This window comes from Notechis scutatus, chromosome 2 (genome assembly GCF_049901735.1).
Source record: "Notechis scutatus isolate UNSWTSFEM ecotype Mainland chromosome 2, rNotScu1.2, whole genome shotgun sequence".
NCBI classification, from domain to species: Eukaryota; Metazoa; Chordata; class Lepidosauria; order Squamata; family Elapidae; genus Notechis; species Notechis scutatus.
In genome coordinates, this window is record NC_142010.1 from 93,255,226 (window position 1) to 93,283,225 (window position 28,000).

Below are 28,000 nucleotides of genomic sequence, written 5' to 3' on the forward strand. Positions count from 1 at the left end.
AAATCTCCATGAGCAGTGATTTTATTTTTGCTCCATTCGCCTGAGGGCATTTATACCCCTTTGGACTTTTATTGGATCAAGTGTAAGCACCACTGAAGCCTCCCTAGGATTGTCATATGCAACTGCTACACATTTTTGACAGGGGTGTGTAATGTCTCTCAACCCAATAAGGCTTTTTCTAAGGCTTCAGAATCAAACGCTGAGGTGAAAAAAAAAATCTATGGCGACATCTTGAATGGGAGGAAGAAGGAGAGCATAAGAAGGCATTAAAAAGTCAGAGGAGTAAACCCAAATAGTTTTGACTCTTGCTGTGGCAAATAAAAGGGCAGCCTGCAACAGATTTGCACCAACCAATTTTAGCCCTTGATAGAAACATGACTTCACACCCTAACTTTGGCCAACATTACATTAGGAAAGTGTGTATAAATTGAGTGTAGGTTTTTAAGTACAAGCACAGAAGATATATTAGAGTTTATAAAAGAAAAAACGCAGAATTAATAGCAATTTCCTCATGAGTTGTCAGGTGTTGATAAAATATGTGCGTACATATGTTTAGAAGTGTGGCGTCTTATCTTTTATATCTTCCAGGAGAGGTTTTCATACTTCACAACATTCTGCCTACATCAAACCCAAACTAAATCTTGTTTTTAGAAGTTTAGGCTTGTGCCATGCTGAAACTCTGCACTTTGTTCTTCAACTACCATCTAACATTGTATGTATCACATACAATTGCTGTTGGTGATTAGGACACTTATGGCTAAATTCACCTGACTGAAAATTAAATTGAGTTTTCCAGTTATTTTGCATGATATCTGTAAAAAAAAAAAGGATGATAAAAAGTCAAGTTTTTATTTATATATATATTCTTATTTAATAACACTTCCATCACTTTGTTTTCTTCTCTGCCTATCACTTTACACTGATAAAATAGTAGATTTTAGTAGCAAAATAAAATGTAAGTGTTGTTTTAGGGGGAGAGAAGCATAAGCTTTCTCCAGTCCAATAAGTGAGATATTAAGCATACAATATCAGCTGGATTGTGTCGTGTTTTCAGATAAGAAGAAAGCCCAACTAATTCAACCCAATTAGTGAATATTACTGTGCTTTACTTTATGGTATTCTTGTATTCAAATGGAATACAGAGAAAGCAAAAAGAGGGTGGATTTTCCAAAAGTAGATTTATGTCTGAAGCAACCGCTCTGTTCTGCTTTAATGTCAAAAAGTCTGAAACCAATTATTTCTGATTGACTAATGTGCAAGTGAAAAGGATATGCTCTTCTTTACAATTTTTTATGAGTAGAAGTCTTTGTATGATTTGAAGCCACTGATTTCTGTGAACATCACTGCCTGGAAACCTGTTAACAGAGCAACTTTGGTCTGTCTAAGAAAAATGGGGAAGAGGATAGCTCACATGAAGTCCTTTCCCTGACATAGTTTCTGTTTCTGACTTCTTGCACAATACTCCTCCTGTCACAAGGCCTCCATTTGTTTACACTTCAGTTCCCTCTCTTGCATACAGAGTATTATTGACAGATAAGCTGTTGTAGAAACTGGTGTTGAACTGGTTAAGTACTGAACTGCTATAGCCAAGATGACCAGAGGACATGGAATTGGACCATTCACCACCCCCATGACTGGGAAGAGGCGTGTATGTGTTGAAGCCTACCATATTCTGTCCCATTTTGTCCCCAGCATCAGTGCCAAGTCCCAGAGGCACCGAGCGGTTCACTGAATTGGACCCATTCATGTAAGCTGTCATGCTGGAGAGAAAGTTGTTGAGGCAGGGAGTAGTAGATGGTGGTGGAGGAGACCTCTTTTCAGGTGAACTCTCAGTTCCTGACGAGTTTTCCAAAATATCTTGGTGTTCTGGAGCCTTGGGACTGCCACTTAAGGCACTGTCCTCTGATTTTTCAGAAGCCAAAGTCACTGTGCTGGCACTACAATCAGTTTTCTTCTTCCTTTTTCGCCGAAAATTTCCATTGTCAAACATCTTCTCACAGTTGGGATCCAGAGTCCAATAATTGCCTTTCCCTGTTAGAACAAGAGCAAGAAAACTTAAATATAACTGAAGCCAACAAAGAGCAGGTTCTCAATGCTTAGTTTGGCTTGGATTCAGAAAAAGCAGCAGATTGGGCAACACCCTTTTTTAAAAAAAGGAAGGGAAGGAGGGAGGGAGAGCTGCTTGTATTCAAATAACTCTGTCCAGGCCCTGTCCAGGTTGCCTTGAGGTAAAACTGAACTTTTAACAGTTTGTGCTTAACAGACACACAAAAATCCTTACTTCTCCAACAAAATACTTGATAGATCCCTAATTAGCATCAAGATAATTTATTGAAACAAAGCAGAATTTGACCTTGAGCAAGACAGCAGGTAGGAATGAGGGAGGATATTTAGAAGTGTCTCCCAGCAATTGTTTTATCCACCAAAAAACTATAAGGAAGAACCAGTTCATTTCACAGCCAAGGAAAGAGCCAATTGACCACAGGAAAAATGCTCCAGTGTCTTTACTCAATAGGCAATGCTTCTCAGAGCACAGAATGATCAATTGCCAACTTCTTCTTATCACAGCATTGTTAAAGGCATAGAATCAAATGCTGGCAAAGTGTGGCTTAGGGAATTATATTTGTGACTGTCAAGTCATGTGAATTTGGTAAAGGAGGAAGCCCCCCTGCAGTTTAGGTAGTCGCAAGCCATTTTGCCCCAATGACCCACTATGCTGTCTTTTACCATCAACTGGCCTTTTCTGTGCTGATCTAAAGCCCCTCCATGTTATTGTGGCACAATTATGATTAGATGAGTTCAAAGACACTGAAAGCCTCTTGTAGAGACCCTGCCTGTATTTACTGTGAGTGAGACAGAATCAGAACCTGGCTCAAAAGATCCTCTGGCTAAAACCATGGTAAACTGAAAAGCAAAGTGAGTATTAAGAAAACTTCTTACCTGGGTCATCTTCATCCCGGGGCACCTTCTTGAAGCAGTCGTTGAGGGACAGGTTGTGACGAATGGAATTCTGCCAACCAGCCTTGCTTTTATTGTAGAAGGGAAAGTTGTCTGCCACATACTGGTAGATCTGACTGAGTGTCAGCCTCTTGTCTGGTGCCCCATGGATGGCCATGGCAATCAGGGCAGAGTAGGAATAAGGTGGTCTGACCAGCTTCATCAGCTCCTCTTGAGAAGGCATAGGGAGCCAGCCCATTTCATTCCCTGTCAAGCCATGCATGTTGGGCAAGAGCTGCCTTTGCATTCCATAGGATTGTGGGATATATGGACTGCCGTTGGATCCTGGCAGGTAAGGTGGAGAATTAATGGAAGGTCCGTTTAACCACAAGTAAGGATTGGGTGCAGCAGAATAGTCCCCTGTTTCAAAGTTGGTGGGCCGTTGTGGACTAGGAATGTTCTGTGGGTGGAAGAAATTTTCATAGTAGATGTTCATTTCAGGTGGTTCCTGGCCGATGCTTGGAAATTGTGGGCTGCAGCGTGGAGGTGAGTGTATCTGTGGATCAAATGAGCTCATAATCTAGCTCTGGCAGTAGCCCAAGTTCCAACACACCTGTGTTAGTCCTTTCCCTGAGACAGGTGCATCATCTGTGCTAGCTCCAGTACTTATACACCTGTAAATGTTTAGGTTTACTTTCTAAGACTCAGCCTCGTGCATCCTGATAGGCTGGAGATCAGGGTGATATCCCTTTTTTGGAATGCTGACAGCTCAAGCCAGTAATAGATGTCACATTAACCAAATTCGAAAGTTACAACTGTTTATCTTTTTTAAATGAATGGAGGAATTTTCCACTAGTATGATTGATAGGAAGAAAACTGAAAATTACTTACAGGTAAAACTGATGATCCTGTTCTTCAAATTCAGTTCGGCCACAGCAGTAAAGACAAAGGCAGTTTAGGAACTTAATTCCCCCCCACCAAACTTTAGAGTTGCAAAGGCAGATGAGAAACTTTTTTTTTTTTTAAAAAATTACTATTTCTCAGTTCAGGAATCCTCATATTTTACACTATTGAAGCTATTATCTGTGCATTAACTAGGGAATAAGTGTATTACTTGCTTGGAAGCTGTTCAGTGACATAACAAATCTGATGGGGTATTTGCTCAGGAAAAAAAAACAAAAAACCTCTCACAGTGTTCAAGGAAATTTCTTGCCTGGTGACAATGCACAAGATTGCAATTCACTTTTTTGTTAATTTTTTTTTGTCATTTTGGCTTGGTCATTGCAGTCAGAGGAAATGACCGAATCTTGAAGTTTATGCTTTGGGATTAAACGAACAAAGCCAACTTTTCAAGTTTACTAGTTTTCATGATTTAAGAAAATTGACTTTTAAAAAACAATGTCAAATCAGACTAATGCATATTTACAGCTGCTTCCTTTTAATGGGCACACTGCCTACGTCTTCATCAGATACATGACTCCCAGAAATGTCTCAAGAGCTTTTCAACATGAAGATATAAATGATAAGGAAAGCTACAAAACATAGAAGGAAAAAGACAAGCTCTCTACATGAACAGAGAACTTAGAGGAGCAAATATACCCAAAGGTGTCCACAGAATGTGTAATTTTATGTGTTGTTTAAAGTTCTAAGTTATTGCTAAAAAATTCAGCAGCTATATTATAATTCTGCATATGTCTTGCATAATGCATAGCATATCCGATGCCTTTCTATTACCTTTTTATAAACTTTTTCAGCACTTAAGAAAAGGGATGCTAGAATTGATTACATATTCAGGAAGAGATGGGGGCCAAGCTTAACAAGAGGAGAGGGAGTCAGGAAATAAAGCAAAGGGGGCAGGGCTATATCACACTCATGGTAGAAATGGGACATTCTTTGTTTGTTTTAAACACATTAAGCCCCATGTTAAGCTTTCCATTTTAATGTCATTACATTCCCCACTACAGAATGTCAAGAAGCTAGCCAAAAGATTTTTTACTAAATGTGTCTAAAAAGGTACTGAGATTCAGAGTTGCCAGCCACAGTGCAACACACACCAATTCAGCAGGTAAAGCTTTTTCCTTTTTATTTATTGCTGTGATAAGTGCTCCTTCTGAGTTTCGGCCTCCCTATAAGTTTTTCCCTAGTCTGGTAAAACTATGCATTTGAGGGCTCATAAAAACATAAGATAAATAAATGAATACCCCAGTAAAAATATTCTTTGACAATCTTGAAAGGAAAAAAAATCCTGTTGCTTATTATTTAAAAAAAAATCTGTCAGGGTAATCCCTTCATTAGGGGAGATTTACAATTTATACAATAACCCAAAGATCAAATTTACATAAATATGTCTCAGAGGCTCCACCACAATATAAATCTTTCAACAGTAGTCATCACATCTTTCCTTTCTACCTACAGTATTGTTTCAAATTCTTCAATCGACATACCTTTAAAAGAAGCCAATACAAATTGCCACATTTAACGTCCCAGTAGTATTTTTTTAGCTTCTTCCAAGGATGTCTATATGCAGAAACATGTATGAAGATATATTGCAATGCCCAGATGTATCTGAGAAGTTATTTAGCCAGAACAAGGTGATAAAAATGATGATCACTTTGAAAAAAAATACAAGTGGCACAGAGATACCACAGTAAAGGCAAGATTGACAGGACAGGACATGCTAGAGTAATATATCATTGAGAAAAATGGATAGCTTTCCCATCAAACCTGCTCGGATTTTTTTTAACCCAAGTTCATGTTTTAATCTGAGGAATAATGTGAGAGTCTTAAATATAACAATCTCCATTAATGTAGGAAAGAGACAACACATGCAGTTAGTTTATTTTATTGTCATTGCACCTCGTACAATGAAATTAAATGCCATCTTCAGCGTACATCATATATAAGAAAACTATAAAAATAAAACAAAAACACACATCCTTCACGTTCTGTACAATTGAATTGAAAATCCCTGATACTGCATTAGTATTATACTATACAGTAGAATTCAGTATAGTTACTTCTCTGGGATAGAAGCTGTTTTTCAGCCTATTTGTCCTTGTTATTATCCTGTACTGTCTGCCAGATGGTAATAGTTCAAAAGAAAAGGGTGTGTGTGCCCAGGATGAGATGGATCTTTAAGAATGTTTTGAACATTCTTAAGGCAGCAGGAGCTTATAAAGCTCTTCCAAGGAGGGGAGAGGGCAACCAATGATCTTCTGGACAATGACGTTAACCCCCTGGAGTGCTTTCCTATCTGCCACTGTGCAATTAACAAACCATACAGAGGCGCAGTAAGTTAAAATATTCTCTATGGTGCAGCGGTAGAAGGTCACCAGCAGTTTTTCATTCAGTTGTAAAAGAATCCTTGTTTCACAGAAAATTATGCTTAGCACACAAACTAATTATAAGTGGATGTTTAATAAAAAAATTACAGAGCACACTGGAATTTAGGAAATTACATCACAGAGGATTCTTCCTAATGCGGGAAGTGCTGCTTTTCCATCACAGGTAACTTCCTCTAGATGTGAGGGCTGTACCTGTGAACTTCCTTCAGCTTATAACTGGTGAAACAGTGCCACTTAAAATACAGTCCCTTCCAGTCTGTCCCACTATAAAATAATAATTTCCATGAGATCAGAAGAGGAACTATTCAATGTTTTTCAATGTATTTAATTACATTTTAATTGGTTCTTATATAATTGATATCTTGATCCATATTTATTTTTTCCATTCCAATCCCATTTTGGATTTCAGTTTGCATAATCTGATTAAAAGAATCTATCCAGAAAGGGCTGTGACAGATTAAATCAACAATATTTCAATATAAGATCAGCAATTGTAAGAAGACTTAACAGATTTCCTTTAATCAAAGGTGTAAGCAACTCTAAGTCCTTGCTTAGAATGGCAATATTATTTGTTTCTTTGCAAAATAATGGTTAGGCTTGAAGAATGTTAGATCTGAAGGCAGACTTTCTTAACTGAAGCACAGCCATCGTGGTTTTGGACAATGGATCCCATAATCCACAATTACCATGGAAAACGGATGTAGTAATCAGAAAATAGGAAAGCCAGTCAAAAAGCTCCCTGCCACTACAATAGATGCTGTAACATGGAAAGATTATTATTTCACTTCATAAGCTATATGGAACTGACATGAGAAAAGGCATTAGTTTATCTCAAATTTCAGTCTCCCTAGTAACTAATAGCTTGTGGAGGAAGGGGTACATGGACCTTAATACATGGAAGACTCTATTAGGAAGGTGGATATCAATACTAAAAACCCTTTGAAAAAATACTTTTCAGGTTTCTAGTTAATTAGACAATTTAACTCCAATTTGCATTTACTTTCAAGAACAATCCAACTGTGGTTCTTTGGACATTCAGAATTAATATAAATTTGTTCAGGGAGCATTAGGCCAACAAATTAATCTGTACAGCTACATGAACAGAATGATAGTTCTCAAATTCTTTCCAATTCTTAAATATTTTTTTAAAAGCACATTTTGAAATAAATAAAAATTCAATCAAATGTAGTTATAAATCAATAGTTTCTAAAAACCTTGGTTGCTATTATCAAATTTAAGATATGCAGCCAAGGTGTCTTCTATCCATTCTGTTGGCACCAAAACAGGGAAGTAGGCAATGGAAATGGAGAGGCAAAAGCTGTATTCTCCCTACAGTCTCATCCAAGATTCTTTGGGGCCGCGTGATGATCATATTGGCTGTAAATATTTAAAGTTGCCTTAGGTTTAAATCTAGAGAAGTTCAATTTGAGAAAGCTGATGTAAGGCCATAAGGTAAAAAAGACTTCTTACAAAAAAAAAAAAAATCAAACCTGTTTTAAAACTGACAAGGAAATCTCCTGTATGGATTTGTATTAAAATGGTAATACTATAATGATTTCAACATGGACATTCAAGAGGTACTGAAGTGTCCATCAAAGTGTTCCTTACGCTTTAGCTTCCCCACCCCCTATATGCATGCTGAAACCTGCCTCCATAATTGAACACTTTTTATTATGTGTGGTATTCCACAGATGTCAAAATGCTTATCTTTATAAAGAACTTTTTATTTCATTCAATGTTTATGAGACTCTGACTCTCCATGGGCTACACCAAGTTATCACTTCGGCTTAATGGTCTCCCTTTTGTTTGATAAATGAAGTACACTTCTTAATCTCAGGGCAAGCCCTTGAAACTTAGGAAGAACAAATGTTAACTGTTAAATCGCACTTACCACAAATGCAGTTTGGTTTTCTTTTGCTTCCTGGTATCATGCAACATTGACAATAATATTTTGAACACATGTTATTGCTTAGCGTGTGGAAACAACATGCTTTAGGTTGATAAACGTCTAGAAATATTATCTGATAAACATTGTTCCAATCAGAAACATTCACTTTTCCTAGACGGCAAGAAGCCTATGTAGGTTTCTTCAGCAGTTACTTCAGGTACAATGAAACTTATTCCCCAAAAGTCGATGCAAATTTGCAGCTGAAGAGATTCTTTTAGGCTGAATGTTACAGAAATGCTATTAAAAGGTAGGGCTCTTTGAATCTGTATTTTAAATGCCTAAAATTGCCAATGCATTTCTAAAGTGCTTAATATACAAATAAACAAAAAAAACTTTCCTTAGCATTAACTTGCTGACCTAGAAGGTTCAGTTACTTGACTGATTCAATTTTGAATATTATAGATAAATAGCTCCCTCTTGTGAACACTACTGGAAGTACATGGGGAAAAGACATTCCTATATTCAGGGATGACATAGATTGCTACCCAAACCTTTGCAAGCACAGTATACTGTATGCAATCTTCAGGGCTACTATATCTGAGTGCAAAAACACCAACTCATCACTAGATGGCAGCAGAAGATACAGAACACTCTGACAGTGCCATCTAGTGTTGGATTATCATTATGGTTCATTGCACCATCGGCCAATAGTTAGACTGGATTTTGGTCCATTAATTGAGTCTGTTCCCAGAATCTGGAAAAGACAGATGTTGATGTTTCATGGTGTTAAAAATATTATGGGATGCAAGCTGTCCCAGGTAAAGCTGCCTTTGCAATTGATAGTTGGTGAGTGCCAAGAGTGTGGTAGTCCAGATGTTTTGGAATTGCACCCAAAGTGCCTATTTATTTCTATTGATACTATCGTTGTTTTCTTTTGTCATAGTTGCTCCACTTCTGTTTGCAGGCCTTTATATTTTGTGACTTTCTTCAATACTTTCTTTTCTATTCTATGTTCTAAAAAGGTATGTAACCCTTTTTACCGTGTTTCTCACAAAATAAGGCCAGGCCTTATTTTAATTTTTTTGACCCCTGAAAAAATGGCTAGGCCGTCTCTTCAGGGGTGACTTAATTCCCCCAACCTTGCATCCTCAGGCGGGCGGGCGATGACAGCTTGGATGTTGACCTTGGCGTTGGTGGGGCACTTCGTATCGGGAGACCTTCCGCCACCGTTGCTTTCCCTTCTCCCTGTGCTGCCGTGGCATTTAGAGTGTTTGGCACAGCCACACGTGGCCAGCCAGGGCTCCTCCCTGCAACTCGGCTTCAGGCTCTCCTGTCGCCGCCTTCCCTTCGCCTTCGAAGGCAAAGCCAATTCTTTTAAAAACGGCTCCCTACTACCGGTACAACAAAGCCTCCTCTGCCTGAGAGGGAAGCCCAACCCCATTAATCAAGGTTAATTTAAATTAATTTAAATTAATCAAGGTTAATTTAATTTTAATTAATCAAGGAGAACAACCCCATTATTCATCCGAATCATTCCCTTGTGTGCAAAGATAAAATGTGATGAACCTGAAGAAGCCACATTAGATATGAAAATTGTAGCTGCTATGAAAGTTACATCAGAACTTATTTTATTTTCCTTTGCAAGAAGGACATATGCAACCCATGTCTAAATATATATGGAGGTGAAATGTGGAAAAGGTATTCTTTTATAATGCTGGCTCATATTCAGACATAAATCATTAGAGAATTTACTGCCAAAAAAGTGTTAATTTTAATTACACCAAACAATTAAAAGCATTATTTAAAAAATGAATACATACTCTGTACTTACTTAGAAGGAAAACTTAAGACTTTAGTGCCATGCTTTCCAAAAGAGATTTTCTTAGATTCACTAGTAATATAGTAAAGGAATGAGATGAATGTTTGCAATTAAATCTTCCTGGAGGGTTGTCATAGGAACTTAATCTGAAATATTTAACCAATACCCTATATCTGGCTGACTTTTGAAATTAAACCGGGTTACGGTGGTTAATTTTGGATGGGGCTCCCTCCAGAAATACCAGAATTATAGACTGAAAAATGCTATAATATATAGAACTATATTGTGAAGAAAACCACAAAGATGTGACAAAAGTCACTAAGCTCAATTTTACATTATTAGGAGTGAATATTAAACATTCATTTCCATAGTTGCATGAATTGTGATCTGCAGTGATAAATGACTTTTCAGCATGAGGTCTCTCTAGAAATATTTCTCTAGATATGATTCAGCTGCAGTAAAATAATGTACTTGGATCCACAAGACTATTTTAGTAGCTTTATTGTTGCTGAGGTGTTCTTTCCCCACCTTTCTTGGAGAAAAACATTAACAACGAGAATGTTTACTTCCTTTGTAGATTTTTTTGGTGTAGAAACTTTTATACTACATACTTCTCAATTCAGATTAAAACATATTCAATGCATGAACATTTAACAAACCAGGATTCTGTAGATTTGGGGTAGCACCGGAATACTAACTTTGATACATAGTAGCTCAAACTATATTGAACTGAGATGCTGGAATGAAGGCTCTGGAAACAGATGTGTCTTGTTCACCCGGCTTCACACCAAGTCATAAATTCCGGCAATGACTTTCAAGAACCAACTTAAGAATCTGGAACTGACTAATCAGTTGATAAAAAGTTGATAAAATGAATTGAACCTTTTCTATCTATATGATTGAGTTAATTTTAATATAAACCTACTTACTTACCTATGACAAGTTCTCAAACCATTAATACTCATTGCTCTGCAGGACAGCCAGTTCTTACAGCTTCTCCTAAAAGCTGAGAAGTTAGGGACATTTCATGTTGTAAGATTAGTTGGCAAAATACTTTTGCAGCTCTGCTCCCACGCCTTCACTTGAAGGGGGACCTTCAGCAGATCTTCTCTTTAAAGAATGTGTGGGATGCTTGAATCTTGTTCAGACAAATGATCCTGAAAATTCCATTATAGCTTCTAAAAATATGATTCACAGTATGGTACATATGATCAGAAATTCATCAGTACCTTTGTTTTATTGCATATTGCAATTAACAATGTTTTTTCAAATTCCACTACAAAACAGGAGATAGACCATCTTATTTTCACTCCTTGTTCCTTCCTTGGACTTGTCATTCATCCAACTAGTTTATACAGTACTACTAAGGCAGTAGGTGAAAACTAAATTTATACAGTACTACCAAGTAACTACATGGACAGAATTAGGAGTGCTTATCATCCATTTTTGTTTTTTCCCAAATTCTAGATGTAATAGTTTGGCAATCTAGACATAATAGTGACACAATAGGTTAACTTCTAGAACACTTGTTCATTTGTGAACATCCAAGACGCGAAGTCTACATAGAGTCTACACAGAATGCATATAGAATATATTCTTACTGAGTCCCATTCATATGAATTATTCATGGTTTTCTTTTATTTAACTTACTATTTAGAATTTCCACATTTCACTGCTCTGCAGAAGCCACAATACATTATAGGAAAAGATGCAGCTCATCATAACTCTTTTAAGACACATTGCAGCATCTAATCAGAAAGAATAGAATCAGCCCCATTTCTGTGGGATCCTTGATGCTCCCTGATCTTAGTTGTTTGTCTTACAGGATATTTCATTACCTAAATTGACCCCATAATTCAACCTTGATCTATGACTATTCTCTTCTATTAGCCACATTTCTTCTAGTGGAATTACCGTGCCACTGGGGAACCTTTGGGGCCCTCTTTGGAAGGTAAGGAACTGCATTATGGCCCCAGACCACTCAAGGTGTAGTGAAGAATGTTCAGTGAAATTTCAGAACATTCTAAGACTGGACAAGAATTTTCCTTTCTACTCCTATATGCTTCGCAAGGAAAATAAATCCTTACCACTATCAAGTATATGTGGAAAACCCTGGTCTAAAATTCTAAAGAATCTCTGCTAGTCACCATAGTAGATAATGTTGAGCTTGATGGATAATCTTGCATTTATAGCATTTATTTATGGGGTTTATTACCACTGACTCCAAAATAACTGAGGGCAGTTCACAAATTCAAATAGAAAAAAAAAAGAATTAAAAACATAGTGCCACATAAATAAACAAATCACTGTATGAAAACATATACAAAAGCTTCATCCATTCCTATCCTCTTTATCCATGAATGAGAGACTGTAGATCCTTAATACAGAGAGAAATACTTTTCAATAAACTGAACAGAATTACACCATTAATAAGCCACTATACAATAGTAGTTTATCCAATTGGTTAGAATGCAGTACTGCAGGCTACTTCTGCTGACTGCCGGCTGACTGCAATTTGGAAGTTCGGTTTTATCAGAGTCAATGTTGACTCATTCTTCCATCCTTCCGAGGTTGATAAAATGAGGACCCAGATTGTTGGGGGCAATATGCTGACTCTGTAAACCAGGGTCCCCAACCACTGGGCGCGGACCGTGCCGGGCGCGGAGCACTCTTTACCGGGCCGCAAAGAAAAAAAATGGCGGCTTTCTTCGCCTTTGGTGAATGCTGCTGGGATCGGGGATCAAGGACACAAATGAAAGAAGGGGAGGGAGGAAGCAACCGAAGCCTGTCCTGCTCTCTGGCTCAGCTCTCTCAGTCGCTTTCTCGCTCCTCCACCAGCCCAGGAAGAAACTGCTTCAAAGAAGCTGGGGGGTGGCTTTTCCTGTCGCCGCAGCTTCCCGAGCGCCCGTTTCACCCCACCCCGCCCGCCCGCTCGCTCGCGGTTCAATCCACAGTGCTCCGTTCTGCCTGCCTGCCTGTCTGGTTGTTTGGGAGCAGCTTGGCTGAGAATAATAACTATTCGCCTCTTTTTATCAGCCGAAGCTGCTCCGAAACGAAGAAGGCAGGTAGAGCGGAGCACTGTGGATTGAACTGGCGAGCGGGCGGGCAGGCGGGTGGGGGTGAACGGGCGCTCGGGAAGCTGTGGCGACAGGAAAGCCACCCCCGCTTCTTGGGCTGCTGGAGGAGCGATAGAGTGACTGAGAGAGAACGAGGCAGACACCTGAGGGAGGGAGGGAGGGAGACACCTGAGGGATGGGGCTGAGGAGGCAGGGCCGAGGAGCTCCCTGAACTTGGTGGTTTGCTGGCAGACGTTTATTACCCGACTAGGTAACAACATCAGATGTTACCTAGTCAGGTAATGAAACGTCTGCAAGCAAACTACCAAACTCGATTCTCTCCCCGGTCCTTGAAAAATGTTTCTGCTTGAAACCGGTCCCTGGTACAAAAAGGTTGGGGACCACTGCTGTAAACCACTTAAGAGAGGTAAAGCACTATAAAATGGTATCTAAGTCTAAGTGCCACTGCTTTATGTTGATTTGATAGCCTCAGTTTTGCTGATGCACAAGTTATACTTACCTGAGTTCTCAAATGTCTAGTGAAATAAGAGTTATTTTATGTTTGCTTTTTGTTTTTTAAAAAAGGAATATCAAATAGATTTTTCACATTTCTATTAAAAGTTAAGTATGCAGAGTCACATACAATATTACTATTTTCAAGTAAGAGTCATCAACTATTTCCAAGCAACAGACAAAAGAAAGGGAGTCCAAACAACATATTTTCAATTAAAAATAAAATTAACTCCTTTCAACTTGACATGCCTTGTTTCTATACAAATATTTTAACAAGTATGCTAAACAAAGAGCTTCATGTTAGGGAAAGCCTGTATATCAGAGAATTAATATTAAGCAATGAGCAGCACTCTTCAGATCCGAGGATGGAAAAAAGAAAAATAATAACTTATTCATTCAACACTTGATGGTGTCAGGATGATTCACTGCCTGTGTGAAAACTGTATGTGTTACAGCATTTGATTTTTTGTTCTACTGAGCAGTAAGTATGAGATCATGCAAATAGGAAAAGTGATATTTAGAAACAGACATTGTAGAGTTATTTCTCTTCATTGGTATGCAGTGAGCACTTGAAGACTTTATCAAAAGACAATATTTAACTCAATAGTTATAAACGTTATGGTAAGTAGGGATGGGTTTCGACCAGTTCTGTCCACCTCTGTAGAACCAATAGCTCTGAAGAGCAGCAGACATAGAAACGGTTCTATGTCTGCTGATGTTTTTGCTCACTTGCCCACCCGGGCTCTTACCTGACCTTTATTTCCTGATTTTTCAACTTCAGCTGCCATGCGAGGCACATCTGCAGTTAAAAAAGCAGGAAAAGAGGGCTGTTTTAAAGGCTGCATCTCTGCACACAGCATGCTGATGATGATTTACAGGCGCGTGGCTCACAGCATGCAGGGAAGCTTGTAAATCTCGAACCGTGAGTTAACCCTGTTGTATCCCACCCCTGATGGTAAGTATTATTTTATTAACATTTACCACTAGAAACAGTCCGTTCTAAATGAGGGGAGTAAAGTACTTTTATAAGTTCACAATCAAAACATAAATGAATATCAGTAAAGAACAGAACACCTTACATAATTTATCAGCAAAACAAGAGTGCTTGTAATGTTTCTGCAGAAATATGTTTTCTTGCTGATGGGATGTATGTAATATTTTTGCCAAAATAAATGTTTTTGCCTCTTGATGGAGGAAGTAGGGTTATTGTTTTTTATTGTTTATATAAAGTTGCCCAGAGTCACTAAAAATGAACTGGGTGTTCATATAAATTTTCATAAATTTTGATAAATAAATGAATAACACAGAGTTAGACAGATCTAGTTCCAGATCGGGAGTCCTGTATCTTAGAACTTCTGACTTCTGGAGTTCCAAATTTTGGGATTAAATGCTGAGAAAGCTTGTACAGATCGTCCTCCATTTACAACAGTTTATTTAGTGACCGTTCAAAGTTACAATGGCACTGAAAAAAAGTGATTTATGACTGTTTTTCACACTTATAACCATTACAGCATCCTTATGGTCATGTGATCAAAATTCAGATGCTTGACAACTAACTCATATTTATGACCTTTGTTGTGTCCCAAGATCATACAATCACTTTTTGTAACCTTCTGTCAAGCAAAGTCAATGGGGAAACCAGGTTCACTTAACAACTATGTTACTAAGTTGACAACTACAGTGATTCACTTAACAACTGTGGCAAGAAAGGTTGAAAAATGGGGCCAAATTCACTTAATAAATGTTTCACTTAGCAACAGAAATTTTGAGTTCAATTGTGGCCATAAGTTGAGAACTAGAATGCTGTGTCTACAAGATTAAATTGCTAAACCTTGGAAACTTTGGCCCAAATTTTGGCTTTAGAACAATTGAGGTCTTCAATCGAGGACTACAAGACTCCCATCACATGGAAATAAATCCAAAAGGAGAACTTGAACTGGTTCATTTATATTTTCCAATATTCTATGTCTTATAGAGATAGTGACTGCAGACTCCAAAGAAAAATCCAACCACATCTGCCTCATAATTCAGGCTGGATTGCTTTTTGTGCTAGCGAATATTTCAAGTAAGGGAAAAAATAGTAAGTGATGCTGGGCTCCCCTATTTTAAAATTCTACTACATCAGAATATCTATTATTAAGAGTAAGTTAATACCACGCCCCCGTTCTTGCAGCAATTTCAAAGTACCTTTCAGTTACACCTTGAGGCAAGAAGTTGAACATTTTTTTAAAAAAAGAAGTCCCTTTGATCATATGTTTATTAGATCAAAGCAGTTGTACCATGTGCTTCATCTAGAAATTACAGAAACTAATGAATATTTTGACATAATGTTGGCATTATAAAGATATATTTCTTGAAATGACTTCCTAAAAAAAAGATGATACAGCTTATGACAGAATATTTTAAAAACATACTGCGGTACTAAAATATTACAAAAAATGCCCACCACATTATCAACCTGTGGGCAAATTCAGCCTGGGCTATTACAACTCAATAATTAATGATAGTACAATGTCAGAGAAGACTGGCACGATCAATTTTGGAAAAGAACTGCTTAAGCAAGAAAGTCAGTCTGCTTCTTAATATGAAACAAATATATCATTAAGCCATCATTGCCCCCCCATCCAGGAACAAGCAATAAAATATAGTAGACAGAAGTCATAAGAGATATTTCAGCAATGGGAGATAAATGCATAATGATGAGTCCTGTGGAATCAAGTAAGATGTTGATTGCATAAAATTTTGATTTTAGCAAACCTTAAAACCTCATTAATGATTTTTCAGTCCGGAGGAATCAACCAAGATCCAGTTTATAACGTTGATATACAAGGATTGGAATAGGTGGTATCAATAGATTATATGTAATAGAGATTATGACCATAAACACATATATACCCGTATATACAATACAAAGTGCAAATATAAGGCAAAACAATTGTAAACATCAAGTCCAGAATTATATTATTTGGGTTACATTATTTTCTATGCACAGTGAAAGATCAATGCTTTCTCCAATGACCATTTCACATTATTGATTCCCAGAGTATTGAGATTAAGAACTGGTCCACAGATTAACAGATCTTGCCTATCACCAAAGTCAAGCATTTAGGAGTGTAACAGCATTAAGTCTTAACAGTACAAATGATTTTATATACATTATCAACGTTGTGAGACAACCTTCATTTTCAATTTAGAATCTTTTAAAAAAATTTTTTTGCCTATAATTATTTTCTTTCAAACAGTGGAATTTATTCACAGCTCTGAGACATCAGGTTGCCGTTCACTCGTACACCTTCGATCTTCAGGTTGCTTGGACTTGTACTATATAGAAGAAAAGAAAAGATCCCATATTAACATCTGGATTTCGCTGTGACCTTATTGTAAGCAATCAGTTCATGATTGCCATAACTTACTGGGATGTAAGAATATTACATGAGAGGAAAAAATTCTCACCCTTCTCACAATAGCTGGCTTTTGGAAGAAAAGGATTAGGGGAAGACATGATAACTGTCTTCCAGTACTTGAAGGGCTGTGACAGAGAAGAGGGGATTGATTTATTCTCCAAAACTCGAGAGGGCAGAACAGAAAGTAATGGGTGGTTAATGAGAGATCCAACCAATAGGTAAAGATAAATTTTCTAACAGTAAGAACAATTAATCAATTGGAGAAGCTTCGGTGCCAGCTGTGGATGCTCCATCAATGGATGTTTTCAAAAACAGACTAGACTACCATTTGACTGGGATGGTATAAGGTCTCCTGCTTTGAGATGGGCATTAGACCAGAAGATCTCTGAGGTTCCTTCCAGCTCCATGATTCTATGTTAAACAGATAACAGATAATCAGAGTTGGAAGGGACCCCTCCATCCAAACGGGAAACCCTATACCATTTGGCACAAATGGCAGTCCAATCTCTTCTTGAAAGTCTCAAGTGATGGCGCTCCCACAACTCCCGAGGGCAAGGTATTCCATTGGTTGATTGTTCTCACTGTCAGAAAGTTTCTCCTTACTTCCATCTTAAATCTCTCCTTGTTCAGTTTCCATCCATTATTCCTTGTCTGGCCTACAGGCGCTTTAGAAAATAGCTTGACCCCTTCCTCTTTGTGGCAGCCTCTCAGATATTGGAAGACTGCTATCATGTCTCCCCTGGTCCTTCTCTTTACTAGACTAGCCATGCCCTGTTCATGTAAACCATTCTTTATATGTTTTAGTCTGCAGTCCCCTAATCATCCTGGTTGCTCTTTTGTACTTTTTCCAGAGTCTCAACATCTTTTTTATAGTGTGGTGACCAAAACTGAATGCAGTACTCTAGGGTTTATAGAGTGGTATTAGTACCTCCCTTGATCTCAATCATATCCCTCTGTTAATGCAATTTAGGATTGCATTACCTTTTTGGGCTGCCGCTGCACACTGCTGGCTCATATTTAGCTGGTTGTCCACTAAGACTCCGAGATCCCTCTCACAGTTACTGCTATTGAGCCTGGTTTCACCCAGTCTATATGTGTACTTTTGGTTTTTCTTGCCTAAGTGTAGGACTTTACTTTTCTCTATATTGAATTTTATTTTGTTAGATACAGCCCAGTGTTCTTGTCTAGTCTAGATCTTGAGCCTATCTTCTTGGGTGTTAGCTATTTCTGCCAGCTTAGTATCATCTGCAAATTTGGTAAGTTCCCCTTCTATTCCTTCATCTAAGTTGTTAATGAAGATATTGAAGAGTACTGGGCTTAAGACAGAATCTTGTGGCACCCCACTGCTTACTTCCCTCCATGTAGACTTAGACCCATAAGGAGTACTTGTTGAGTATAGTTTGTCAGCCAGTTGTGAGTCCATCTAGTGGTGGTGCTATCTATTCCACTTTTTTCTAGCTTACTAAGAAGTAGATTGTGGTCTACTTTGTTGAATGCCTTGCTGAAATCTAAATATATTATGTCTACAGTATTTTGCTGGTCTACTAATTTAGTCACTATGTTGAAGAATGAATAAGATTGGTTTGGCATGATCTGTTCTTAACAAACCCGTGCTGACTGCTAGTTATTACTTTACTTGTTTCTAGATGTTGGCAGATCTGTTTTTTAATTAGCTTTTCCAGTATCTTCCCGTGTATTGATGTTAGACTGATTGGTCTATAGTTTCCTGGGTCTGTTTTTTTTTTCCTTTTTTGAAGATGGGAACCACATCAGCTCTTTTCCAGTCCTCTAGTAGTTCTCCGGTGCTCCAGGATTTTTGAAAGATATGGTGCAGTGGTTCTGAGATGACCTCTGCCAGCTCCTTTAAAACTCTGGGATGTAATCCATCAGGCCCCGGTGATTTGTGTCCATCAAGATCAGACAGGTGTTCTCTTACTATTTTTTTTTTTTTTTTTTTTGCTTATTTTAACTTTTATTTCTGGTCTGTCTTTTACAGTTATGTTTTGGGTGGATTTAGCTATAGTTTATTTTTGCGTGAAGACCGAGGCAAAGAATGAGTGAAGCAGTTCTGCTTTCTCTCTATTGTCTGTTACTTCCTTGCTGTCTTCTCTCTTTAGCGGACCGACTGTTTCCTTGATTTTTGTTCTACAGTATGTTCTATGTTCAGATAGAATTTGGAAAGCAATGAAGAAATTACAGACTTGGAAGGATACCTTTTAAGTCTCCTTTGCAAGAGCAGAGCAAGCATAGTTAGCAGAAAAATCCACCAAAGTCTAGAGAAGAGGCTTTTCTTGGATAAAATAAGAACACTTCGATCATTTTAGAGACCTGGTGAAAGTTGCCTCACAGATGCACCTGAAATCCTCTGATATCCCACCAGGAATAGGAAGCTAAGAGACTCTTTTGGTTACCCTGCTAATTTCCTCAAGGTAGTTGAACAAATGTCAGAGTAAATCCCATTGGGTTTAAAGCAATCAGCGGTTTCAATGGCTTCTTTTCTTGAAAGAGCTACATTATTGTAAAAAGCCTGAATGAACTCAAATTATACATGCCTAATTAGGTGACTGATGTGTTTAAAGTTTAATTCTTCCTGTTAGAGAAAGAGGTGATTTAAGAAGAGAGATTTGTCCGTCCTTTTCCTGCAAGCTACAGGTAGTTCTCAACTTAGTTCATTTAGTGGCCATTCAAAGTTACAACGTCACTGGAAAAAAAGTGACTTATGAACGTTTTTCACACTTATGACCATTGCAGCATCCCTTAGTCACTTGATCAAAATTCAGATCCTTGACAACTGACTCATATTTATGATGTCCTGGGGTTGTGTGATCACTTTTTGCGATCTTCTGTCAAGCAAAGTCAATGGGGAAGCCAGGTTCACTTAACACCCATGGGACTAACTTAGCAGCTGCAATGATTCACTTAACAACTGTGGCAAGATAGGTCATAAAATGGGGCAAAACTTATTTTGGCAAACGTCTTGCTTTTATTAAAAACGTTCAAAGTGTAAAACACAGCTAAAAAGAAGGAATGGGTGAAGGGATTTTAATAACAGAGCCACATCACCAATGTGCCTGATTTCTGGCATCCTCAGGCTAGAAGTACAATCAGGTCTTAAGGGACCTTCAGAAAATTAGGAGTGTTGGTGCCAGCTTAACCTCGGAGAGAAGGATATTCCGCAATGCAGACGTGGCAGCCGAGAAGGCCCACTGCCAAATGTAGCTCCCTATATAATTGAACCCACAGCATGCCCTCTCTCTACTGGATTTGGAAACAGGAAGTTGTAAGTAATTAATAGATACAGTTAAGTAATTTATTCCCTCTAATTAGTTATCAGGACTCTTACTTGGAATGCAGCAGCTGGAGAGAGGAGCAGTAATATTTATTTCCCCAGCACAGCCAGAACAGAAGTGTTTCCCCAATGCAAAATTAGATGACCTTCCTAAAAATATTTATTACTGCAACACCAAATGGAAGCTACATATAAAACAACATATGCAAAATGCAAATTTAGAAAGAAACCAAAGAGGTGCTTTGGTTCACATTTCTGAGGAATAGATCGGAAAATGTAAATCGAACCAGAGAAGCAGATAGGATATGCATGCTACACATCACCTGAAAAAACTATTATTTGGCTCTGTGACAGGGCTATACTTGGCAATTTCAAAAATAATCTCGGGTTCTGGATTCTAGAATGAACAGAACAATCCTATATATTCAGGACAACATTTCCACCACAGCTTGGTCTAAAATTGTCTGTAAGATTGACAAAGGAGAACTGAGAAATAGCTTTGCCTTCCAGTTTCCTGCTGGGACTAATTTATTCCTTATATTATACAATGGAAAAAAATTCAAAGTTTCAAACTAGCATATATTTTCATTAAATTAGGTGCAATTTATTTTTGAATTAACCCTTGAGGAATCAAAATGCAACGTTGATACACTGAAATTCTGTCTCTGGAGAATTAACCTAAAAATATTTTTTGAAGTTAGTGTTCAATCTATATGTTTTTAACAAATTAATCTGCTGAGAGATACATTAGGTGTCAAAATGTCCTGAAACATCTTTGGTTAAGTTAATATGATGGCATTAAATAAACGCCCCAACAGTGCCAATCAGTAAGCTAACGGTGCTTGTTATCGTATTATATCATTGATATAATAATTGCAATGATCTATTGGGAGTGCTTTAAAATGATAATGCAGTCATCATCTATGAAAACAAAGAACTGAAGCACAGTCTATTCAAATATAATGTGACACTCTATAGCCAAAAAACATCCAGAATTTTGATCAGATGGCATGGACTAAAAAGCAGATTTTGTACTAAACATTCCTGTAAACCCATTGCTTGCTAATAGAAAACAAAATAATTAAACACAACAAAAAAAATCCAAAGTCAGGGATTACAGAAAGTCCTCGATTTACAACGGTTCATTTTGTGGCTGTTCCAAGTTACTGAAAAAAGTGGCTTATGACCGTTTTCACACTTATGACCATTGCAGCATCCCCATGGTTATGTGATCAAAATTCAAATGCTTGGCAACTGACTCATGTTTATGACAGTTACAGTGTTCTGGGGTCATGTGATCACCTTTTTCAAACTTCTGACAAGCAAAGTAAAGGGAACCCAGATAAACTTAACAACTTAACAACTGCAGTGTTCACTGTTGCAAGAAAGGTCATAAAAGGGAGCAAAATTTATTTAACAACTGTCTTGCTTAGCAACATTTTGGGGTCAACTGTAGTCATAAGTCTAAATCATAAGTCTGTAATCATAAATTATAAGTCAACTTATATTTTGAGAGAACTAATTTTTATAATTTTAAGTAGATGCAATACTGTAGGCAAACATGAAATGTGCAGGTTGCTTACAAATGTAAGTAAGTTTGAATGCTTAAAATGTGAACAGAAACACTGACACTTACTATTGTTTTGAAGAGCGTTTTCTTCTTTTTTAGAGTTTTCTTTTCTGTTTCCAAGATGGGTGGAATGTTTGTCTGACTCATTCTCTGTGACACATTTGTTTCTTCCAATGTTGGACAGCATATGGATAGGGTTAAAGCTTTAGAACAGTGCAGTGTACATAGTCAAAATAAAGTTGTAAAATGCAATCCATATCAGTAAATTACAAAAATTAGATAGATGGATAGATAGATGGATGGATGGATGGACGGACGGACAGACAGACAGACAGACAGACATAGAGATATTATATAGACATAATATAGATTTACATCATCAGTGTCTCCCTCTCCCTCTCAGGTAGTTTGTATGTGTATGTGTGTTGCAAATAAGGCTAAAGATTAATTTTCCACAGAAATGGTTTAATCTGACTAGACTGTACTGATCTATGTGAATATTCACATGATAGAATATCCTTCAAAGATATCCCTCACAGAAGACTGAGACATGAAGAGAAATGTTCTCCTACTTTAGCATTGCCCCTGACATCTTTAAGTAGTGACAAAAATAATATATTTAATATATAAAGTTAGAGCCATTCTGTGGGAATATATAAGATACATTTCATCATTCTGCTGCCCCCAACTCCTTGAGCATTAGAAAGTGAACATCCATTTCCACTGATGCAGCCATTATCTTTGCTATCATTTTATGTTATGTAAAATAAGACTTCCGTGTTTCATTTCTGCACCATCATATAGAAACAGTTCCTATTTCTGCCCTTGCAGAAAAATGTTTTTTCAATTAGGCTTCTTTGAAGCTACATGCAGATATAGGAACTGTTTCCTATAGCCATGGTGGCTCAGTGATTAGAATGCAGTATTGCAGGCTACTTCTGCTGACTTGCGGGCTGCAGCAGTTTGGCAGTTTGAGTCTCACCAGCTCAAGGTTGACTCAGCCTTCCCTTCTTCTGAAGTGGGTAAAATGAGAACCCAGATTTTTGGGGAAAATATGCTGAAAATATGTAAACTACTTAGAGAGGGCTATAAAGCACTGTGAAGTGGTATATAAGTCTAAGTGCCATTGTTAAGTCCTATTTCAAATACACATTCAAAAATCCAGATAGCTAATCAGTCATTATTTCATGGAAGAATTTATTCCAAAGGAACTCTCGTCATCTAGGGTTTGGAAACAGAAAAAGAATTTCTCCCAGTCTATCAGACCATGGTTCATCAGTAAGATGAACCATTTATTTGAGACATGGATAATGAAATCTTAGGAGGGAATTGCTGGAATCACTCATACAAATAATAAAAACAATAGCTGAATTGTGATGTACAAGTATCTAGATGAATTTTGACATTTATCAGTTATGACAAATATCATTGTCTACTTTTCATTTTTTCCCAACACTATATTAAATAGTCGCTTTTATCACAAGCACATTACATTTTATTTCTCTGTCTGTTTTAAATGCCTATGTGATGGAACAAAAATACTTGCATGAATAAAGTGGCAAATCTTTGTACATAGTACAAAGTACATACTATGTACATAGAAACTTTGAATGGTCACTAAAAGAACTGTTATAAGTCGAAGACTATCTATATATTATTCAGCAGTATTAACATGAGTTTATGTACATGAAACAGAAAGAACTTTTCCCAAGATAAATGATGTCCTTCCCCTCCGCCCAAAAAACCCTATACTCAATGACAAGAAGGATTTTAAAATATTTGAATACTAGGCAACGTAGGTTTTGCCTTTATGAAAATATATAGTCTAGATTCAAAAGATGCTGAAACTGCTCATGTATTATTTAATTTCTGGAAAAATTATATAACATAACAGCCTTGTTGTTATTTTTAAATGAACAGGGGTGGGTTTTATCGTTTTTTAAAAATTAATGACTGTAAAACTGCAGAGCTTTCACTTTCTTAATTAACTTACCTGGTATGGTTGGCATAGAACGGCTGGCAAAACTCATTTGCTTGAGTTGAACAGATGTTTTCTGAGGGACATCCAGATGTTCAGAAAGGTTGGTATCACTCATAAATTCATATTTTCTTGACAGCTGCACAGCCATAACAACAACAACAAAAAGCCAATGTGTAAAACTCAAGAAAGTAAATTGTTTGGTTTTAATGGGTTACTTTTTAATATGTACTGTCAGTTATTGACCTAAAGATGCCATTTTGGAACTTAAATTCAGCTGGAATTATTCTGTTAAAAGTGAATAGAATTTGAATTGTGCCCTACCAGCACAATCAGTTTGGAGCTTCTGTTCATCTTTTTTAAAAGCTAATAAAACTTTCTCAAAGTTCCAGAGTAAAAAAGGAAAGAAAATATAATCTATACTAGATAGAGATAATTTGGAGTTGTCTAGCTATTTTGGACTAATTATCACACTAGCTGCCACTAGCTGCATTTTTCAAGATCATGGAAACTGAAGTCCAAAATATCCTCATGAAGGTAGCCAGAATGCCTATGCCCCTCCCCTGTCCCACTCCCCTCTCTCCCTGCCACTAATTAACTCTAGCATTTTAAAATACTTTATTAGATCAGGGTCTATTTCTACATTAGGCGTGGCTAGGTGTAAAAACTATGAAATGATTTTTTTAAAAAATAGACATGGATAAGATCATGGTACAAAAGCATTTCAGAATGAATTCAATCTTTCCACTTGAATATTATGAGATATGATCATATTAAAAGCTGGCAGTTTACAGTGTACAAACATACCTTTTTAATGTTATTAGGCAGCAAATAAATTTAACAAATAATATTTCTTTGATTATTGCAAACTGCTGCTTCTCTCTCTCTCTCTCTCTCTCTCACACACACACACACAAACACACATGCACACACACACAGAGAGAGAGACAGATAGACATAGAGAGGGGGAGAATTTTAGATGTATTTGTTATGGATTGCCCTATGTCAGGAGTGTCAAACTCGCAGTCCATGGTCCAGATGTATCATGCATTGGCCACGCCCATGCCCCATTTAGTGAAGAGGAAAAAAGTCACAATACATCACATGACGATGCCGTGACACTCCTGAGCAGTGAGTTTGACACTCCTGCCCTATGTACATTTAGCCAGACTGTGAGTAGGTAACTAGGTTTATGTTTTTTAAAAAAAACAGTACAGATTCTAAAATGAAATATAGTAGTCTTCTTTCATTGTGACAATAAGTGGAAAGTGTGGGTGGTGGTTATGGAAGATGTATGCATAAATGTACTTGCTATGTTTTTGATACCAGAGAGTTGGTTTTTCTAATTTTTTTCAATTCTAAATTTTCTTAATTAGTTAAGAAGTGGCATAGAGGCTCATGTTTAATTTTTTTCAAAATCTTCAGGACAGCGCATACTGATTATTAACAATTTATGCCACCATAATTAAAAACAACAACCCTAAATTCTAATCTTAGCATTTAGAATAGTATAAAATATGAATGCTTTCCTTTTATGTTTTGAGAAATCACAAAGAGACTCAATTTACTTCTGGGCTTAAAAAATAGATGGGGTAATGGTTTCTGATCAACAGCTTATGTCCAAATATAATGCATATTTTGTTACAATTCTTCTAAATGATTTATGATCTAACTGATCTTCATGTAGTTCTACTTTTTGGCAGCAAACAAAATTGGATGAAACTTCTTTACTGAACTGATGTGGGGTTTTTTGCCCCCTTTAATGACATTGCATTTTTAATACTCAGAAGCCATTCCCCCCCTTAGGTTTGTCATAAAATGTTGCAGTACAAGTTATATAAATTCAGGCTGATGATAAATTAGTGTGATCAAAGTGCTCAGATGATAAATGGCCCAAAAAAGATGCCAGTGAGGTATCTTTTTGCTCTGTTGATGGCATTGTTTGCAAAGTGGTGGCATCCTAACAAGAAATTTTGTTTCTTTAACAGAGTGAACATGTATTTATCTTGAAGGAACCTCAACTGGAACTGGAGGCCATAGATGTTCAGCCAGCTGCTCTCCTCCAGATTGCTTAAGCAATCTCCCACCCAGCAATTTGCCCTTGTATCAGGCAGCAGATTAATCCAGAGAATGTCAACTACAGACCAGATTCCGCAACATGTTAGTTTATCACCTGACCAAATTGGCTGTTATATCTTGAAAGAATACAAGATTTTGTCTTTAAAGGCCACAGGTTGGTTAAAATGTGCCTAATATGAGAGATACTAAAATTACCCTGTTAACAAGAACTTACACATTTCATATCAGGAAGGTCAGAAGATTTTTTGTCTGGGAGTATGACGCTGCTTCTCTTTTCTCTCTTCCGGCCTTTCCTCATTTTCACTTCAGGCTGGTTGCTTATGAGACGTCCATTTTCTTCTGACACAGATTCGGTTGCCTTGGGTGACATGACTTCAAGTTCAAAGCTACCAATGTAAATGGAAACAAATTAATTAACTTAATTAATCTGCCCACAGTACTGCCGTTCCCTTGCAGAGGTTCTTTGCAATATGGCAAATCTAATGACATCAGGCAGTTCCAGAGGGAAAGCAGGAATTGGAAGTCCTAGCAGCTGAAAACTAGTTAGGGAAAACATTACAACTACCAAGTCTTTTCTTTTTAGTGCTGGCATTCATTCCTTAGTCAGGAAAGAGATGAAAACAGGAATTGACAACCAAAGGAGGTAAGTGACCTAAGAGTTCATTTGAGAACATGTTTATAATAGGCTTGGAATGGAATAAATAAGAAATCAAAGGAAAATTAATATTGATTGACTGATTTAATCAAAGCTGTATGCTGCTGATTTTGCCAAATGTGATGCTAGATAGATAGACATTGACTACAATGTACTATAAAACAGAGGTCCCCAAGCCCTGGGCCTCAGACTGGTACCAGGCTACAGCCAGCCAGGATCAAGGCCCCACAAGTGAGCAAAGCCCCATCTGTGTATGTGCAGGATCCAGACAGAGTGCAAAATCATGGCTCTTCTCATCCGTGGGGGGAAAAAAACACACTTCACAGAACCAGTCCCTGGCACCCAAAAGGCCAGGGGCTGCTGCTATAAAATATTATAACAATAAATAAGGATCTTAAATCTAAAATTCAATTGAAATAAAACCAAACAGGATGGAAAAAGAGGGAACCAAGTACACACAGGGAAGAAGTGGGGTGTTACCTACTCTATTAGCCACTCCCAAAATGTCACAGGATCCCAGGCTACTTGGCAGAGTCATGTCTTCAAGGCTTTTCAGAAGGCCAAAAGGAAGTCCCACCCCCCAAAAAATAGAAAGCATTTTTTAAATCTAGACATTCTACATTTTATTTATTCAGTAATTATTGGCTAGGGAATAGCTTCGAAGCTGTTCATATAGAGGGATTTTCCTGGATGATGCTATAAACTTAGTGAACAACTAAAAGTTACATATCAGGTTAAGCTATGCAGAAAGGTAATCCAAGAAGGTGACATCAGTATTTGGGAAGTCTTTCAGAATCATCCCAAATATTATTTATATGAATATGTGCATGGTGAATAAATCCTCAATGCAGTTTCAATCTTCAATGCTGTCAGCCCACCACTGCTAATTTTAAAAGCAGCATTCACTTTTGTAATAGTTTTTATTATAGACCAAATAAAATTAGATGCTTACTATCTCTGTTCAATCATGGTATGTTTTCTTAATGTAATATGTTCTGTTCCCTCCTGATCTGTATCTTGCAGAAAACTCATGCCAGGAAGCTGGCCCATAACTAACCTTTCTACAGGAATCTTGTTTGGTGTACCGCAGTCAGAATTCATGGAGGACATTGAAATAATGGACATCTGACGATACGATCTCAGCATAGATTTTGGTCGACCTAACCGCCTGTCATCAAAATCCGGCTTAGAGAGAAAAAAAAACATGAAAAAGTTTGAGTACAGCAAAACTGATTATTGCTTTTCACTGGCTGGCTGGGAATCGGAAGAAATACAATAGCGTTGGGCTATTTTCTACAGCTTTCTTTGCAGGGATAAATACATTGATTTTTATTTTGCTTTTGTTTAACCTTAGTTTTGACATCTATAATGTGTGGCCAAAACCTGCCATCCAATTTTCCGAAAGTATTTTTTTTTCTTCTATAAAAAAATAAAATAAAACAAAACTTTTTTTTGTTTCATTCAAGTA

The 28,000-nt window shown here is 37.4% G+C and overlaps 2 protein-coding genes and 1 long non-coding RNA gene across 3 annotated transcripts in view; 1 reads left to right on the forward strand and 2 right to left on the reverse strand.

Annotated features, from left to right (window-relative positions):
- Positions 1 to 5: 5 nt before the first annotated feature.
- Positions 6 to 3,578, reverse strand: FOXI1 (forkhead box I1). Its single transcript, XM_026688567.2, has 2 exons — positions 2,941 to 3,578; positions 6 to 2,031 (listed from the first exon to the last, which is right to left on the reverse strand). Exons 1-2 carry the CDS (start codon positions 3,512 to 3,514, stop codon positions 1,490 to 1,492), a joined length of 1,116 nt encoding a protein of 371 aa, XP_026544352.1. The 5' UTR covers positions 3,515 to 3,578; the 3' UTR covers positions 6 to 1,489.
- On the forward strand, positions 3,152 to 27,997 carry LOC113426215 (uncharacterized). Its single transcript, XR_003372665.2, has 4 exons — positions 3,152 to 3,289; positions 3,439 to 3,483; positions 26,461 to 26,520; positions 27,556 to 27,997. It is a non-coding gene; the product is annotated as an uncharacterized LOC113426215 (long non-coding RNA).
- DOCK2 (dedicator of cytokinesis 2) overlaps positions 14,973 to 28,000 on the reverse strand; it is a 316,367-nt gene continuing 303,339 nt past the window's right edge. Inside the window, exons 48-52 of the mRNA XM_026688575.2 lie at positions 27,590 to 27,717; positions 26,092 to 26,263; positions 23,814 to 23,937; positions 21,887 to 22,023; positions 14,973 to 16,878 (exon numbers count right to left, since the gene is read on the reverse strand). Coding sequence (XP_026544360.2) covers positions 16,810 to 16,878; positions 21,887 to 22,023; positions 23,814 to 23,937; positions 26,092 to 26,263; positions 27,590 to 27,717 — 630 coding nt within the window. The 3' untranslated portion in view covers positions 14,973 to 16,809. The remainder of the gene's footprint in view (positions 16,879 to 21,886; positions 22,024 to 23,813; positions 23,938 to 26,091; positions 26,264 to 27,589; positions 27,718 to 28,000) is intronic.

Bases quoted from the DNA above. Each gene is read 5' to 3' on its own strand.
- FOXI1 (XM_026688567.2), bottom strand. From the start codon at position 3,514: ATGAGCTCATTTGATCCACAGATACACTCACCTCCACGCTGCAGCCCA. The intron at 2,032-2,940 runs GTAAGAAGTTTT...TTGTTCTAACAG, and splicing joins CCGGGATGAAGATGACCCAG to GGAAAGGCAATTATTGGACT.